The sequence below is a fragment of the Xyrauchen texanus genome, chromosome 4, assembly GCF_025860055.1.
Source record: "Xyrauchen texanus isolate HMW12.3.18 chromosome 4, RBS_HiC_50CHRs, whole genome shotgun sequence".
NCBI classification, from domain to species: domain Eukaryota; kingdom Metazoa; phylum Chordata; class Actinopteri; order Cypriniformes; family Catostomidae; genus Xyrauchen; species Xyrauchen texanus.
In genome coordinates this window covers 4,115,445-4,132,951 of record NC_068279.1, presented here as the reverse complement: position 1 = coordinate 4,132,951, position 17,507 = coordinate 4,115,445, and the positions used below count along the sequence as shown (strand labels likewise).

General features: G+C 37.0%; 2 protein-coding genes across 2 annotated transcripts in view; both read right to left on the bottom strand.

The window, feature by feature from the left end:
• Positions 1–4,479, bottom strand: part of smad4b (SMAD family member 4b) — a 30,605-nt gene extending 26,126 nt beyond the window's left edge. The window contains exons 1-3 of the mRNA XM_052125607.1: positions 4,430–4,479; positions 2,490–2,833; positions 1,557–1,731 (exon numbers count right to left, since the gene is read on the bottom strand). Coding sequence (XP_051981567.1) covers positions 1,557–1,731; positions 2,490–2,729 — 415 coding nt within the window. The 5' untranslated portion in view covers positions 2,730–2,833; positions 4,430–4,479. The remainder of the gene's footprint in view (positions 1–1,556; positions 1,732–2,489; positions 2,834–4,429) is intronic.
• A 3,697-nt stretch (positions 4,480–8,176) lies between these two features.
• elac1 (elaC ribonuclease Z 1) lies at positions 8,177–15,261 on the bottom strand. The gene is made up of 3 exons (XM_052125609.1): positions 15,020–15,261; positions 10,964–11,440; positions 8,177–9,451 (listed from the first exon to the last, which is right to left on the bottom strand). The coding sequence occupies exons 1-3, from the start codon at positions 15,174–15,176 to the stop codon at positions 8,979–8,981; spliced, it is 1,107 nt and encodes a 368-aa protein (XP_051981569.1). The 5' UTR covers positions 15,177–15,261; the 3' UTR covers positions 8,177–8,978.
• Between the last annotated feature and the right edge of the window lie 2,246 nt (positions 15,262–17,507).

The window sequence follows — 17,507 nt, the reverse complement described above, 5'->3', positions numbered from 1 at the left end:
ATTTATAGTTGTGCTTTGGTGTGTCTGCATCATACACAGCCAAAATGCAATTGTATTGAAAGAAAATGCCTGTATTGATTAAAATGTACAGTTATTTTAAAAATCAACACTGGTATTGTAATTTGTGGATTCCAAAGTATCTACAGTTGATGTCAGACGTTCACATAAACTTAAGTTGAAGTCATTCAAACTAATTTTTTAACCACTCCACAGATTTCATATTAGCAAACTATAGTGCTAATATGAAATATAGTGGTTTAGGACATCTACTTTGAGCATGACACAAGTCATTTTTTACAACAATTGTTTACAGACAGATTGTTTCACTTTTAATTGACTATATCACAATTCCAGTGGGTCAGATGTTTACAAACACTAAGTTAACTGTGCCTTTAAGCAGCTTGAAAAATTCCAGAAAATGATGTAAAGCCTTTATACAATTAGTCAGTTAGCTTCTAATAGGAGGTGTACCTGTGGATGTATTTTAGAGCCTACCTAAAAACTCAATGCCTCTTTGCTTGACATCATGGGAAAATCAAAAGAAATCAGCAAAGACCTCAGTAAAAACTTTGTGGACCTCCATAAGTCTGGTTCATCCTTGGGAGCAATTTCCAAAAACCTGAAGGTGCCACGTTCATCTGTACAAACAACAGATCGCAAGTATAAACCCCATGGGACCATCCAGCCATCATGCCGCTCAGTAAAGAGACGCATTCTGTCTCCTAGAGAGGAACGTAGTTTGGTGTGAAAAGTGCAAATCCCAGAACAACAGCGAAGGACCTTGTGAAGATGCTGGAGGAAACAGGTTGACGAGTATCTATATCCACAGTAAAACAAGTCCTATATCAACATAACCTGAAATGCTGCTCAGCAAGGAAGAAGCCACTGCTCCAAAACCACCATAAAAAGCCAGACAACAATTTGCAAGTGCACATGGGTACAAAGATCTTACTTTTTGGAGAAATTTCCTCTGGTCTGATGAAACAAAAATGGAACTTTTTGGCCATAATGACCATCATTATGTTTGGAGGGAAAGGGGTGAGGCTTGCAAGCCGAGGAACACCATCCCAGCCGTGAAGCATGGGGGTGGCAGCATCATGTTGTGGGGGTGCTTTGCTGCAGGAGGTACTGGTGCACTTCACAAAATAGATGGCATCACGAGGAAGGAAAATGATGTGGATATATTGAAGCAACATCTCAAGACATCAGCCAGGAAGTTGAAGCTCGGTCGCAAATGGGTCTTCCAAATGGACAATATCTTCAAGCATACCTTCCAAAGTTGTGGCAAAATGGCTTAAGGACAACAAAGTCAAGGTATTGGAGTGGCCACCACAAAGCCCTGACCTCAATCCGATTTTGTGGGAAAACTGAAAAAGCATGTGCGAGCAAGGAGGCCACCAAACCCATGAGGTGCATGTCAGGCTACACCGCAGGAAAGGCGCAGAAGCATAAATCGGCCTATAGAATTATAGCATACAGTAACTGATATCCTCAAAATTAAATGTTTGTGTAATAAAATTTCAAATCACAGCTAGAGAAAACAGAAAACAATTCACCAATGCTGGGGGACACGACCCTTTCGTAGTGGTACGGGTTCACACAAACACTGTCGCATTTGAGGTCAAAGGCAAACTGACAGTATTTCATGTGCTTCAGTTCATTCTTGTGCAAGTCTGGCCATCGCCACAGTCGAGCATACATTACGTGAGGAAATCCTTTACGACCAGCCACCTGAACAAACAAACAAAAAACCATTTACACATAATCACACCAGAACTCATCACAAATTATTCTATAGGGAGAGCTGGAGCAATACTTTCTAAAATGTAACATCTTTGCTCTAGTCAACATGGAACATCATTACCATCATATTTTATTTGACTGAATTTAGGGTTGCACATAATTTGGGATAGTTCGCCAAAAAAATTATTAGGAGTTACATTTTGGTCTGTTCTCTTCCAAAAACCGATCGTATCACTTCAGAAGGCATGGATTAAACCACATGAGACTTATGGATTACTTTTATGCTGCCTTTATGTGATTTTGAAAGTTTGAAAGTTTTGGACCCCATTGACTTACATTGGTCAACAACACATAATACATACTTCAAATAATCTTTGTTTGTGAACCACAGAGCAAGAAAGTCATACCAGTTTGTGACAGCATAAGGGCAAGTAAATGATGAGAGAATTATCATTATCGGGTGAACTATTCCTTTATGTGCAGTACCACTACAAATGAGTGTCATTTACATTTTACATTTATGCATTTGGCAGACGCTTTTATCCAAAGCGACTTACAGTGCACTTATTACAGGGACAATCCCCCCGGAGTAACTTGGAGTTAAGTGCCTTACTCAAGGACACAATGGTGGTGTGGGGATCGAACCAGCAACCTTCTGATTACCAGTTTACCAGTTATGTGCATTAGACCACTACACCACCACCACCACCACTACCAGTGTCAAGATGTACTACTTAAATACAGACCTGTAGTCTGCCGTCTAGCGTGCGCTGTATAGTCACACATTTACTGGGGTGAGAACCATTCGTCGTGATGGCAGTAATCAGAGCGTCTAACTCATCTTTCTTCTCTTTCAGCTTCTTCACCAAACTCTCTATGGCTCTCTTGGCGAAAGACTCGCTCTCTCCACCCTGTCGATGGCACATGAGGCTGTGAACGATGCTTAGACAAGCATCATTACTGGTGGGGGTGCTGGACACAGACATATCGCACGAATGGACTCAAACGCAGGCGAGAATAAACACATCAACGTTAAATCTCCTGAGTGTCGTTCCTCACACCTTCATGTCAAAACTTGATCTGCACCGGTCTATAGACACAAAGAGAGAGAGTGTTAACACTTTGCACTACAGATGGATGGATGGATGGAAAAGAAAGTGTGATGATGGATGGATGGATAATAGGGACAGACAGACAGACAGATAGACAGATAGATAGATGCAAATATAGGTAAAATGACATACAGACAGACAGATAAATAGATAGACAGACAGACAGACAGATACATAGATAGATACAAAGACAGGTAGACAGTTAGACAGACATAGAGACAGATAGATACAGTAGATAAAAAGACAAACAGACAGTAGATAGATAGATAGATAGATAGATAGATAGATAGATAGATAGATAGATAGATAGATACTGTAGACAGACAGACAGACAGATAGATAGATGCAAATATAGGTAAAATGACATACAGACAAATAGATAGACAGACAGACAGAAAGATAGATACAAAGACAGGTAGACAGTTAGACAGACATAGAGACAAATAGATACAGTAGATAAAAAGACAAACAGACAGATAGATAGGTAGATAGATAGATAGATAGATAGATAGATAGATAGATAGATAGATAGATGCAAATATAGGTAAAATTACATAGACAGACAGACAGACAAATAGATAGACAGAAAGACAGATATATAGATAGATAGATACAAAGACAGGTAGACAGTCATACAGATAGATAAAAAGACAGACAGACAGATAGATAGAGATAGATAGATAGACAGAAAGATAGATAGATATAAAGACAGGTAGACAGTTAGACAGACATACAGACAGATAGATAGATACAGTAGATAAAAAGATAGACAGATAGACAGTAGATAGATAGATAGATAGATAGATAGATAGATAGACAGTAAGACAGACATACATACAGACAGATACAGTAGATAAAAAGACAGACAGACCGAATTAAAATCAAAAGAACAAACATTATAGAAAGTTTTTTTTTTAGAAAATCAAAATGATAAATAAATACTTTACTATAAACAAATAATATTGTAACATATCTATAATAATATTTGACAAATTAAAGATATTGAAGGTAATTTTCTTTAAAAAAAAAAAAAGTTTTTATAGATGATTAATTATAAAAATAAAATGAGCCAGACAGACAGATAGATAGAACTAACAGAATTTTGATCCATTAGAGGGTTGTTTCTAAAAAAAAAATAAAATAACATAACACGTGTGATTAGTACTGATGATCTCAAGTAATTTACACGCAATTCAGATTATATTAATGGCGAATTGTTAATCAGTCAGTCTATGAAAAACATTTGTTTTAATCCTGGAATCACATGGCAAAGCAATAAACTCGTCCTGACTCATAAATACACTATATATAAACATTAACGCCACACGATATTAATTAAAATAATTATAACTCACATTCTAACAGTTAAAATATGCGAAACTGGACAATAATAAATCACGTCACTGACAAAACCACCGCGATTTCAGAATCTAACAAGCTATCTAACAGGCAGACTCCCACAGACATTCACCGAAATATAGACGAAATAAACTAATGAAGTGACTATGCTAGAGATGTAGTAAAATATGAAGTCAAATGTCAAAATAAAAGGAAACGATACGAGTAACACTTACGTTTCATGGCGCAAACGAACGGACATTGTCTCTACGTAAGATGCGTGATGTCACCGGGTGCGTGTGTAAGCCCCGCCCACACATATGCTGATTTGGTACAAGCTTACAACTACCATTGTAAAGCTGCATTTGAACCTTAGGTCAATCACGGGCAATAAACAATTGTTACATTCCGCACAAACATAAGATAACCATAATCAACAGTATAGGTACACTGTGACACAGGATCGACTCGTGGTCTTGTGAAAATAAGTATCAAAGATGTTATTGCTCAGCAGATTTGACAAAGTCATTGATTATTTTGCAGCAATGAAATCTAGGAGGGGGAGGGTTAAATTTGAAATTAGGTATTATTTGTGATAGCACAAGAAGCAATCTGTAAGTATTCTGCAATTTTTATATTATTATTATTATTATTATTATTATTTATTGTCTCTATAATTCAATTGTGCAATTTAAGTTATGTATAATGCACATTAAATATAATTCACCAAATATATATATATATACACACACACACACACACTGGCGGCCAAAAGTTTGGAATAATGTACAGATTTTGCACGAATGGAAAGATTTTATTCACCAAAGTGGCGTTCAACTGATCATAATGTATAGTCAGGACATTAATAATGTGAAAAATTACTATTACAATTTGATAAAAAAGAAAAAATGTTCAGAACTTCTTAAACTACTTCAAAGAGTTCTCATAAATAAAATCCTCCACGTGCAGCAATGACAGCTTTGCAGATCTTTGCCATTCTAGCTGTCAGTTTGTCCAGATACTCAGGTGACCTTTCACCCCACACTTCCTGTAGCACTTGACCTTTCACCCCACACTTCCTGTAGCACTTGCCATAGATGTGTCTGTCTTGTCGGGCACTTCTCACGGACCTTACAGTCTAGCTGATCCCACAAAAGCTCAATGGGGTTTAGATCCGTAACACTCTTTTCCAATTATCTGTTGTCCAATGTCTGTGTTTCTTTGCCCACTCGAACCTTTTCTTTTTGTTTTTCTGTTTCAAAAGTGGCTTTTTCTTTGCAATTCTTCCCATAAGTCCTCCTGAGTCTTCTCTTTACTGTTGTACATGAAACTGGTGTTGAGCGGGTAGAATTCAATGAAGCTGTCAGCGGAGGACATGTGAGGCGTCTATTTCTCAAACTAGAGACTCTGATGTACTTATCCTCTTGTTTAGTTGCACATCTGGTCTTCCACATCTCTTTCTGTCCTTGATAGAGTCAGTTGTGCTTTGTCTTTGAAGACTGTAGTGACACCTTTGGATGAAATCTTCAGTTTTTTGGGCAATTTCAAGCATTGTATAGCATTCATTCCTCAAAACAATGATTGACTGACGAGTTTTTGCCATTTTTGACCTAATATTGACCTTAACACATGCCAGTCTATTTCATACAGTAGCAACTCAAACACAAAGTCAATGTTAAGCTTCATTTAATGAACCAAATAGCTTTCAGCTAGGTTTGATATAATGGTAAGTGATTTTCTAGTACCAATTATTAATTTAGCATGATTACTCAAGAATATGGTGTTGGATTTGATAGAAAGATAATGTTAAGATAATGACTGTCTTATGTTATGGGTTTGGGGAGTTAAGGATCTCGCCTAGGGCACCAAGTACCTAAAAGAGATTTTATGATATATACAACAGAACAAACTCAGCTGTGTGGGATACTGTATCAGCCTTGATTTTTAACATTCATTATTTGATTGGTCTAGCAAAACTTATTAACGTATTTACATCCGTACATTAACTTGGATTACAAATATAGATAATAACATGTCACTAAATTTAACATGCAATATATAACGGGTAGGTTTGCCACTTTTGAAGTCATGTATGAGTCATGTATGCAGATCGTCCTTTACCACATCCTCCACAGTTTTAGCAATAAATGCTTTGAGAGTAATAAAAAAAGAAAAATGGATATCCTTTCTTATATGCTCAAATTAGAACTTTCCTGATACGACTTATACAAATATATTTTTTTATATTCATCTTCTTTATTCTATTTATGTATATATATATATATATATATATATATATATATATATATATGTATGTGTGTGTGTGTGTGTATTGGTGATTTTTTGTTTGTATTTTTTTATTTACTTTATAATATTTTTTTCCCCTTCTCTTGTAGTTCTTGTCTTTATGACTCAGTGATTGTATTAATACATGGTTCGATCTATGTAATTTTGTAGACCTTATTGAACATTTACATTGAACCTGTTTTTGAACAATATAAATTAAAATAATTAGCACAACGTGTGGACTTTTTAGACGGTCCCTTACCCACCGTAGGCAAAATGTCCAACTTATATCAATGTTAAAATAACGATCTGGAACGATTTAGCCATGACACCATATGACCTGCAAAAATCTTGGACAAATCACGTCCCGTATGGATGAGAGAATTTTCATTTTTGGGTAAACTATTCCTTCAACCCTTAGTTAGGGTTGACACCTGTCCCATAAAACACGGGATTGTCCCGTATTTAAAGATTAAATTATGCATCCCATATCGAATCAATACGGGACGTGATATATTGATTCAATTACTTATTGATTGGTTTTTCACCCACACTTATCATATCTCTTCAGAAGACATGGACCTATAAAGCATGGAGCCTAAAATTAATCCATAAGACTCAGTGCTTAAGTCCATGTCTTCTGAAGAGATATGATAAGTGTGTATGAAAAAGCGATCAATAAGTAATTGTTTACTCTAAATATCTACCTTTGAATTGCACTGACCACTAGGTGGCGATATGCATGAAGGATGCAAATTGCCAAAAAGCTAAATTAGAATGTGAAAATGCATATTTATAGTAAATAGAAAGAGTGTTATTGGACTTTGGTATTTCTAGCTGTAGATAAATAGTTGTGTTTTTGTTTCTTAATTGTTTTACACCCTTGAAAAGCTTTTAATGAAGTCAGTACAGAACCAGTTTAACTAGATTTTATTGAAAATGTGTTTTTAAAGCTGAAGTGTGTAATTTCTGTGCCAGGAAAGCCACCAAACAGAGTTGCAAAAGCGTAGTTCCGCCTCCAACTCACATCATTGGTTGAGTCAATGTTGTTGTGTCAAGCTGGACGGGTCGACAAAAACAAACAGAGCAATATGTATAATGCCATAGGGACACAGTGCTTACAGTTTTTGTGAAAATTAACTTACAGGTTTACTTATAGTTGTCTGGGCATATTAATCTGGTATAGGAGAAAGTATTTTAACATAGGAAAAGTTAAAACTGAAATACCTTTATTATCTATTTGAAACTGAGTGTCATTGTCACCCTCAAAACAGCTTAAAACCAAATGACGTATCATTACACACGGTGTCATTTTACATTTACATTTATGCATTTGTCAGATGCTTTTATCCAAAGCGACTTACAGTGCCCTTATTACAGGGACAATTCCCCTGAAGCAACCTGGAGTTAAGTGCCTTGCTCAAGGACACAATAGTGGTGGCTCTGGGGGTCGAACCAGCAACCTTCTGATTACCAGTTATGTGCTTTAGCCCACTATGCCACCACCACATCACTGCAACACAGCGTTTTATAAAAGTGGCCTCTAACCTGAAAATGTTGAATACCCCTGGTTTATTGCATATGACGTTAATATTTTGCACCTCATAAAATGAAGCCTTACTGACCCGAAGCCATTGGTCCACCAATCTGTTTTTGATAAATAATGAATAATACACTCAGATGATTATATATACACTTTACAGGCTCACACATTTCGCACCAGTCTGTAAGCACTTTGAGTTTACAAGCATTAATTTGCACTCCAAAATTCAATCTTGAATAAAACTTTATTTATTTTTTAAAAAATTCCTAGTATTGAAATATGGCCATGAGTGTTTAAAGGGATAGATTTGAAAGATCTTAAAACAATGAAAATCCAATTCCAAACCCATAATTACTTACTTTCTTCCATGGAACACAAAAGGAGATTTTAGGCACAATGACTCAAGTCACCTCAGTCACCATTCACCTTTATTGCACCTTTTTTCCATATAATGAAATTGAATGGTAACTGAGGCTCCTTTTATGTTCCAAGAAAGACAGAATTGGTTTCAAGAAATAGTTCAGATGCGTACAACTTTCTTTCATCTGCACAACACAAATTAATATTTTTGGAAGAATATCTCAGTTCTATAGGTCTATACAATGCTAGTGAATGGTGACCAAAACAAAAATTTGTAACAATTTGGTCTATTCTCACCCAAAATCGATTAGATTGCTTCTTAAGACATGAATAAAATCACTGAAGTCGTATGAATTACTTTCATGCTGCTTTTATGTGCTTTTTGAAGCTTCAAAATGTTGGTTACCATTTACTTGCATTGTGAGGACCTACAGAGCTGAGATATTCTTCTAAAAATCTTAATTTGTGTTCTGCAGAAGGAAGAAACTAATACACATCTGGGATTGAATGTAAATGTTGAGAGAATTTGAATTTTGGGTGAACTATCCCTTTAACAATAAAACATTTTCATACACATGTGTAACAAGTACCTATGACTAATTCTTCTTGAGCGCAACAGGCAGTGTGAGAAAGTCTTCAGCGAGAATGACCTCTGTGCCCGATCCTTGCAGCACAAGTTCAGCCTGTCTCTTGAGCTCCGTAACGTCGTCTTCCCCATCACGTCGCAGAGTTTCGGGTTTGTAGCGTTGACTGAAGTGATACAGCACCAGCATGCGTGCCTCGCAGGCGAGCGCCACCGCAGCGGCCATACTGGGAGTGCTGTGTCCATGTTCGATTGCCTTCTCGCTCTGCCCGTCCTCCAGAGTGGCCTCATGCACCAGCACGTCCGCCCCCTGACACGCCCTTTTAAACCCCTCCCCTAGCACTGTGCTGCAGTCCCCAAACACACACACTTTACGGCCCTTCAGTGGCGGCTCCAGCACCTCGCTGGAGGTCAATATACGGCCACTCTCAAGTGTCACAGATTGCCCATTTTTCAGACGGCCAAAAAGTGGACCCGGCTTCAAACCTGCAAGAGACAAAAGATGACTTTTTAGGGGTCATTTAAAGACAAATAGCACTCTCCTTAAAAGGTACACTACAGACTTCTGGGCTCACTATCGACATCTGTGGTTGAACCATGAAATTGCAAGTTATTCGCGGTCTCATTCACCAGACAGATCTCACAGTGAAATCGGAAACAGAAGGTTGACGGTTCTTTTGCTAAAATTGGTCTTTGCTTACCGAAATTCAAAACACTGCCCCCAGTGGCCAAAGCACTAAGTGTTGTTGGGCGTATGAGCATGTGCTTTCTGCACCATTTTCTGTGTGTAATGTCCACAGAGGGGCGCCAAAAGTGAGTTGTAAAGTGAGTAGTTTTCAGGTGTTCAGGCTGTAATACAGTGAATAGGAATGCATATTTTATAAACTGAACCCCCCCAACCCAAACCCCAGACCTAAATATTAGGTAAACACCTTGGAGCTGATGCAAAGCAGTCTCATAGGTGATAGTATTTGACTAACTGGGGCCCAGGTCAGGAAGCCACAAACTGGCTAATCCGACCGAATGCTAGCTGCCTTGAGACATCACACAGGTCACAAACTAAAACAGATAAGCGACTGTATCACCTAGATATCACAGGCACTAAAAGCTTCCAGGTCAGCATATTTTAGCAAACTCAAGAGAAAATAACCACAACAATCCAAGGTGTTTATTCTGTACTGTGGCTAAATTATTTAGGAAAAAATGGATGTTCAGGCCTCGCTGGGTTTATGCCCCAGTAAGTCAGTGCATTAATACGGCCCTGTCTGTAACTGAAAACTATTAATTTTGAATGATGCTGCATCCACACCACTAGGTACCACTGTAAGTCAAGGATGACGAGCAAAACGTTACGGAGTACACCTTTAAAAATGGCCATTTCCGGGGGCCTGGGTAGCTCAGCGAGTAAAGACGCTGACTACCACCCCTGGAGTCACAAGTTCGAATCTAGGGCGTGCTAAGTGACACCAGCAAGGTCTCCTATAGCAACCAAATTGGCCCAGTTGCTAGGGAGGGTAGAGTCACATGGGGTAACCTCCTCGTGGTCGCTACAACGTGGTTCTTGCTCTCGGTGGGGTGCAAGGCGAGTTGCGCGTGGATGCCGCGGAGAATAGCGTGAAGCCTCCACATGCGCTATGTCTCCACGGTAACATGGTCAACAAGCCACGTGATAACATGAACGAATTGGCAGTCTCAGAAGCGGAGGCAACGGAGATTCGTCCTCTACCACCCGGATTGAGGCGAGTCACTATGCCACAACGAGGAATTTGAGCGCATTGGGAATTCCAAATTGGGGAGAAAATTCACAGACCTAAAAGTGCCTGAAGTCGAAGAAACACCCAGTTACAATTATTGTTACAACATACTGTAAATCGTAAAATAATAAAAAGCTTAAAGTTGCACACAGAAGTTTAATATTTAAGGTTTGTCGTTTGTTCTAATCCCTAATGCTAACAATAGTTGTGCATTTAGAAATCTTTTGTGCATTAAACGGTTTACCTAGTTTTTTTAACAGGTCTGTGTTGAGTCGTCCTGGACGTTCTCTCTCTTCCATGGAGAACCCGAATGATGGAACTCTGTGGTACAACCTGAACGCTTTTACCACAAACTGTTTGTCTTCAATGAGGCTGTAACAGTCAGTGTCAGGGTCCAGGTGTATGCTTCTGCCAGGCTGCTCCTGCGGATGAAGAGCATCGCTGCTGGTGGTCTGAGTAGGACTGAGATGCCCCTCTGCAGGGCACTGGTCACATGACGTCTCCAGTTCATGGACGGCATACGAGAACATCAGCTGAGAGCTGGACAGCTCTAATGCCACGCGTAGGAAGTGCCGTAATCCCTGCGGGCCGTAGATTTCCACGCAGGGCGGAGGCTGATCCGGTTGGGGGGTACAGCTCAGGCTGATGGTGCACAGTAAACCAGGAAGACCAAAGAGATGGTCACCATGGAGATGAGAGATGAAAATCTTGCTGATTTTGCCTGATCAGGGAACAAAAGCTCATCATGAGACAACTGAACAGATACAATGGGATCAGAAAGTCTGCTGTCATTGTTCTCCCTTTTATCTTCAGCCAATCACCGGAGACCGGTGATTATTAGGAGGAGCTACTGAACTGGAAGGTGGAGAAGAACATGAGGATGTAACATTAGTGAACTACCCCACTTTTCTCAATCACTAATCAAATATAAGCAAATGTGTGACCATGCAAACTCCTTTGTATACAAAAGGTCAGATTTCCTTGCTTCCACTGACACATGATGCTCAAGTGAATTTCCCATTTCAAAGAAACACTGTTTTTTTTTACATATTTTTTTGTTCATGTGACATACGATACTTGACCCAGTCTGGCCAGGCTAAAATGTCAAGTTGGGCCCAGGGGCCGGTTGCATAAACATAGCCATTAACTTAAGACTGCATCTAACAATTAGTTTGACTAGCTAAAGACGCCATAGAAAGCCTGTTGCATAAAACAAGCTCACAGTTGTCTTTAGTAAGACAGTCCAATTTGCATTGCATTGTGGGAAATATAAGACACTGAACAGCTTAAAAAATGGCCGACAGTGGACGCTCAATCCATTTTTTATTCGCTCAGAATATTTGCTTATTCGAGGACTACAATGCTTCAAAATTTATTTTAAATGAACATATTTAATGATTTAACCCAAATAATTAAAAACACAACATTTTGTTACCATTTTTGAAGTCAAAGTCTTCAACCAAGTCTCAACTCAAGCCCCTTTCAGCCCCCACTGGCTCAGCTGACAGTTATGTAAACAACGTTAGCCTGAGGTGTGCGGTCTTACATTTTGGTCTTTAATTAGACTGATCTAAGTTTTTATGCAGCTGAATGAAAAAATTAAGACTAACATTTTAGACGACTAACTAGTAAGACTAGTCTAAAACAGTTTTATGCAACCGGCCCCTGGTGTGTCAACACTGTCACCGTCCTATTGTTCTCTTTCATCAGCATCCTTTCAGCAAGTTAAAAGTCTCCTTTTACATAATAAAGATATAATGTCTTATGTATAACATCAACACTGCTATCATGATTTTGTGTGGATCTGATATCTGAAAACTGGATATTTGTCGAAATATCAGATTTAAATTCTCTTTCTAAGAAGCATTTGTAGTTTCAGGACCTTTAACACTGTAAGACTTAATAAACTTGTAAAACTGTCAACCCTATAACCTTTCTGAATGCATATGTCCCAACATACATTAAAATGTATAGAGGTAGCAATTTAAAAAAGCTTAAACACAGAAGCTGACAAAATGTTGCTTTTTAAATCATCACCTTATCAAAAAAACAAAAATGCGATCATGAAATGACTTTTAGATTAAATGTCAAAAAGTGATAAAAATAGTGATAAAGTGTTTGTAGAGGAAAAATATACATTTTCCATTTACATTTGAACCTAAAATCTTGACATTCGTGTCTATTATTTACTACAAATAGTACATTACTATGGTAGCAAAGGAATAAGTACACGCAAAACAATATTTTAGTCTAAATTTAAGATTTATGTATTAAAATCTCATAACAAAATTTCATCAAAAATTTAATTAATAAAACTTAAAATATGTATTTTTTACATTTTATTTGTTAAAGGTTATTTAATAAATTGTATTGAGATACAATTTGATGGAATTTTGTTATTAAACTGAAATGTGTAAATCATATATATATTTATATATTAGTGCTGTCGATTTAATGCGTTAATTCAGTACGATTAATTTGACAAAAAAATAACGCGGTATAAATATTTACGCAATTAATCACGTCCATGCAAGCTTGTAGTACCACCTGTTTACTCCAGAGGGCAGTAAGTGAAATTTCAGCTGTATGAGCAACACACAGTTTATACAGTGAAGAAAAACACTTCACCAGCAACAACACAAACATGCGTTACATTCTTGCGTTTAAAACACTTGATGGAGCACAAATGCGAACTAAGGGATCTCAAGATGTGTTTGGGTAGATTGGGTATTAAACTATATTTAACTTGACACAGTGACCTAAACATTTTATGTTTATGATGCAACACACCTGAGATGCTACACAAGCATGTCTGACGCAGGTGTACATTGACGGGTCCTTAAGCAAGCCCTCATAATAAATCTCTGATTGACAAATTCACTTGTGTAATGGATTGCTGTGAACTGTGTGCCAATGATTGACTTATGATCAATAATATGGTCGTAAACAATACATTGCATTCTAAAGCAACTTTTTATATTGTCTTATTAATGATGAACTCTTCTGCCACAAGAATGTAATGTATTTTAATTATCTGAATATTTTTATTTTATATATGTATAAATATATAATTTTAAATATTTAAAGATATCTATGCATAATTATATATTGATATTAATATGTATAATCTTTATATATTGAATTATTGTTATATGAGGGGCTTTCTCAGAAAATATTTGTATATGTGATTAATCACGATTAATTAATCGGGACACCATGTAATTAATTTGATTACAAATTTTAATTGATTGACAGCCCTAATATATCTATCTATATATATATATTAGTGTATTAAAGAATAAATACAAGTGACTATTGAATATAGACAGACTAATGTCTACTGGAATAAGTACTAGGATCTAATGAACAAGAACTAGTAAAATTGAAAATGATAATCACTATTGGAATACTTACTAGTAACTACTGTACGTTATATACACACACACACACACACACACACACACACACACACACACACACACACACACACACACACACACACAAAATAATTTTAGCCAGTTTTTAAGATTAACTCTTTTCAATTTCATAACAAAATTCCATCAGAAATTGATCAAATGTAATTTAATATTTTAATAAATGTAATAAAATATTCATTTTTTTGTGTTAAAGATTACTCAATTCAATTTGATGGAATTTTGTTATAGAATTGAAATGCTTAAATCTTAAAATTATTTTATTTTAGTGTATTAAAATAGTACTAGTGACTAATAGTGTTTACTGGAATAAGTATGAAGTAATGAACAAGTAAAATAATATATAGATAATCACTAATGGAGTACTTGGGGTACAACGGGTCTAAAGGACACCTTAAGGAAGTTTAGCTTTTTTTTCTGGTCACAAAGTTTTTGTTGCCATTTAGTATTTTGGGAGAAAATAATATCAACTGAGCCTTTTACCCCCGGGGAGCCCTTAGCCCTGTTGTACCCCTAGTTACTCAAATAAAATATTTTAGCCTATTTGTTTTAAGATTTACACATTTCAATTTCATTAGAAAATTCCATCAAATTGTATTGCGTAATCTTTAACTAAATTTAATTAATAAAACTTAAAATATTCATACTTTATTTTAATTTAACGGAATTTTGTTATGAAATTAAAATGCGTAAATCTTAAATTAATTGTTTTGAGTGTAGAAATAAGTACTTGTAACATACAATAGACACTTGCAAGGTTTATGTAATACATGTTAAAAGAGCTTGCCATAGCGCTCCTCTGTGTGAACCCGTTAATATATTTAAATGTAAATACTGAACATAAATTGAGTGAGAGTGACACTCACCCGCTTTGAGTTGACTCTTCATGAACTGAGTCTGTGTTCCCTCTCCACAATCAAACAACCAGTTTTCGCCTTCAGTTCTTAAAACAAGAGCTGAAGCGCCGCGATTGGGAGACGGGTACGCTGAGCCGGTCCCGAGAAACGTTATATCCATGGACATTGTGCAGTTCTGAGTGTGTGTAATGGATAAATATGTTAAAACAGCTAGAATGAAGTGACACGGCTCGCAACACAGCCTCTCAATATCCGGGCGGGGTAAGTACGACAAGATAGATGATCGGCTAGTCTCGTCTGATTTAGCTCGCATGCTAAAACGAGCAAAAACACAGTGCATTTAGCAGAGATGGGCCACTTCTATTAAAATGAATGGGAGAAATTGGAACGCTCAACCAAGCTGCTCTAACGGTCAACCAGAGCGGTCAACGGATGTAAGGAAGTCCCACCTTACATGTAAAGGGCCAATCATATTTTAGTTACAGATGTCGCCTGTCAATCAACTCGCTAACGCGCACGCGCATTAGCTATACAAGCCGGGAAATGTGCTTTTTTTTTGCGCAATATGAGGTAAATAATCACAATTAATGACTCAAATATTGTCAGATTTTATTGCTGATTTTAAATATGTTATTTGATCGTAATCTTGACCAACCGTTTTGGAAATTTCGATCTTTCCCCATTCAAGTAGATAGGAGCTGCACTGTCATGACTGGAAATAGCCTCTAAAGAGCGTTCCAAAGATGGCCGACAGTGGACTGACTTGCTAGAATTGCTTTGGCAGAACGCAGCGCAAGTGTCTAGAGGTGCGTTTGTAATAGGTGAAGATCTTTTTTAACTTGAAACGGCGTCTAAAATCCACAAGACGCCAAAAAAAAAAAAAAAAAAGAAAACCTTGATTGCTGTCACTGCCGTACTGCATCCTGTGCCGTACTCTATTCTGTCGACTATTTTCAAAAACAGTATGTGAAGAAGTACGCAGTATGCAATGATAAACATTTCAAACTGTAGGACGCTACATTATGTCACATGACCTAAAAGTAATAATGTATAGGCCTAAAACGTTTACCTACTGGTGTACATTGAGTCATTGTTTCTCCAATTTAAAGTGTAGTTATAATGTCAATCTTAAGGACATTATTTGTTATTATGAAAACAAAAACAAAACTTCATGCAACTACATTTTATATTCACAAGCAAAACCTTATCATAAAATTGACTGGATTTGCAGAATTCTTATAAGTTGATTACTTAATAAATACTCTTAGAGCTATTAATGCTATAAAAAATATATATATATCCTTATTATATGCTATGATAAGATCTTTCCTGATCTATAATTTATAATAGTGACATTTCTTTTTATCTCAAACTAATGTAAAAAAAAAAAAAGAAGTGAATTGTATTTGTTTTGTTGTTTAAATATATTGTTATTGTGTGTTCAATGCTAAATAAATATGAAATAAAGCTTTTACCTATTAGATAAAAATGTAAATAATTTAGTCACTTGTGTCTCATTAAAGCTGTCATATTATACATGTACACTAGGGGGCAGTATAAGATTGCAAATTAATCTAATAATTAATGTGAAGGATATAGTTTAATCTAATGATTATAATGGATAGTTGTCTCAGGATAGTTTGTTATGTTAGTTTAAAAAGAAAACTCACATATTACTTTAGGAAACGTACAGTAAGTACATCACTTTCATCAACATAATATTGTGTAGGTCCCCTCCTGCCGCCAAAACAGCGCCAACCCAAATCTCAGAACAGCATTCAGAGATTATATTCTTCTCAGCACAATTGTACAGAGTGGTTATCTGAGTTACCGTAGACTTTGTCAGTTCAAACCAGTCTGGCCATTCTCTGTTGACCTCTCTCATCAACAAGACATTTCCATCCGCAGAACTGTCGATCACTGGATGTTTTTTGTTTTTGGCACCATTCGGAGTAAATTCTCAGAGACTCTTATGCTACAACGCTGCTGACAAAACACATAATAATAAACTTTTCAGTTATTATACAGTTTGGCATTATACCTTTTAGACAGGACGTATGGATGGTAAAAAAATGGCTTTGGTGTTGTTCTCCACCATGTCAACTATACCAGAAAAAATAGGAGCAGTTGATAGGAGCAGGGGCGTAGCAGTCATTTTAAAAGTGTGTGGGGGGACACAGTGCGTGGCGCACAGACCCAACACTTACAGTGCAGTATTACTATATTATAGTATATATTAATATGTAAGTGTGGAGGCGAGCGTTGTCGAGGACCCATCTGGGGAGAGAGAAAGGGGTAAGGGCATCCACCAGAGATGAATTGTGACTAATGACCATCTCTATGTTCACAGTGAGAGTCGGGGGTGATAATAGATGGCCTGAAAAGTCTGTCCCTTTCACTCAACACAAGAATCTCTCTCAGGGGACAGACTTTGCAGGCCATCTATTATCACCCCCGACTCTCACTGTGAACATAGAGATGGTCACTAGTCACAATT

What these genes read in the sequence shown, in the direction of transcription:
- elac1 (XM_052125609.1), bottom strand. Translation starts at nt 15,176, where the DNA reads ATGTCCATGGATATAACGTTTCTCGGGACCGGCTCAGCGTACCCGTCT. An exon ending in GAAGAGTCAACTCAAAGCGG is followed by an intron (nt 11,441 to 15,019) that starts GTGAGTGTCACT and finishes TTCCCTGATCAG; the next exon opens with GCAAAATCAGCAAGATTTTC. An exon ending in AGACCTGTTAAAAAAACTAG is followed by an intron (nt 9,452 to 10,963) that starts GTAAACCGTTTA and finishes TGTCTCTTGCAG; the next exon opens with GTTTGAAGCCGGGTCCACTT.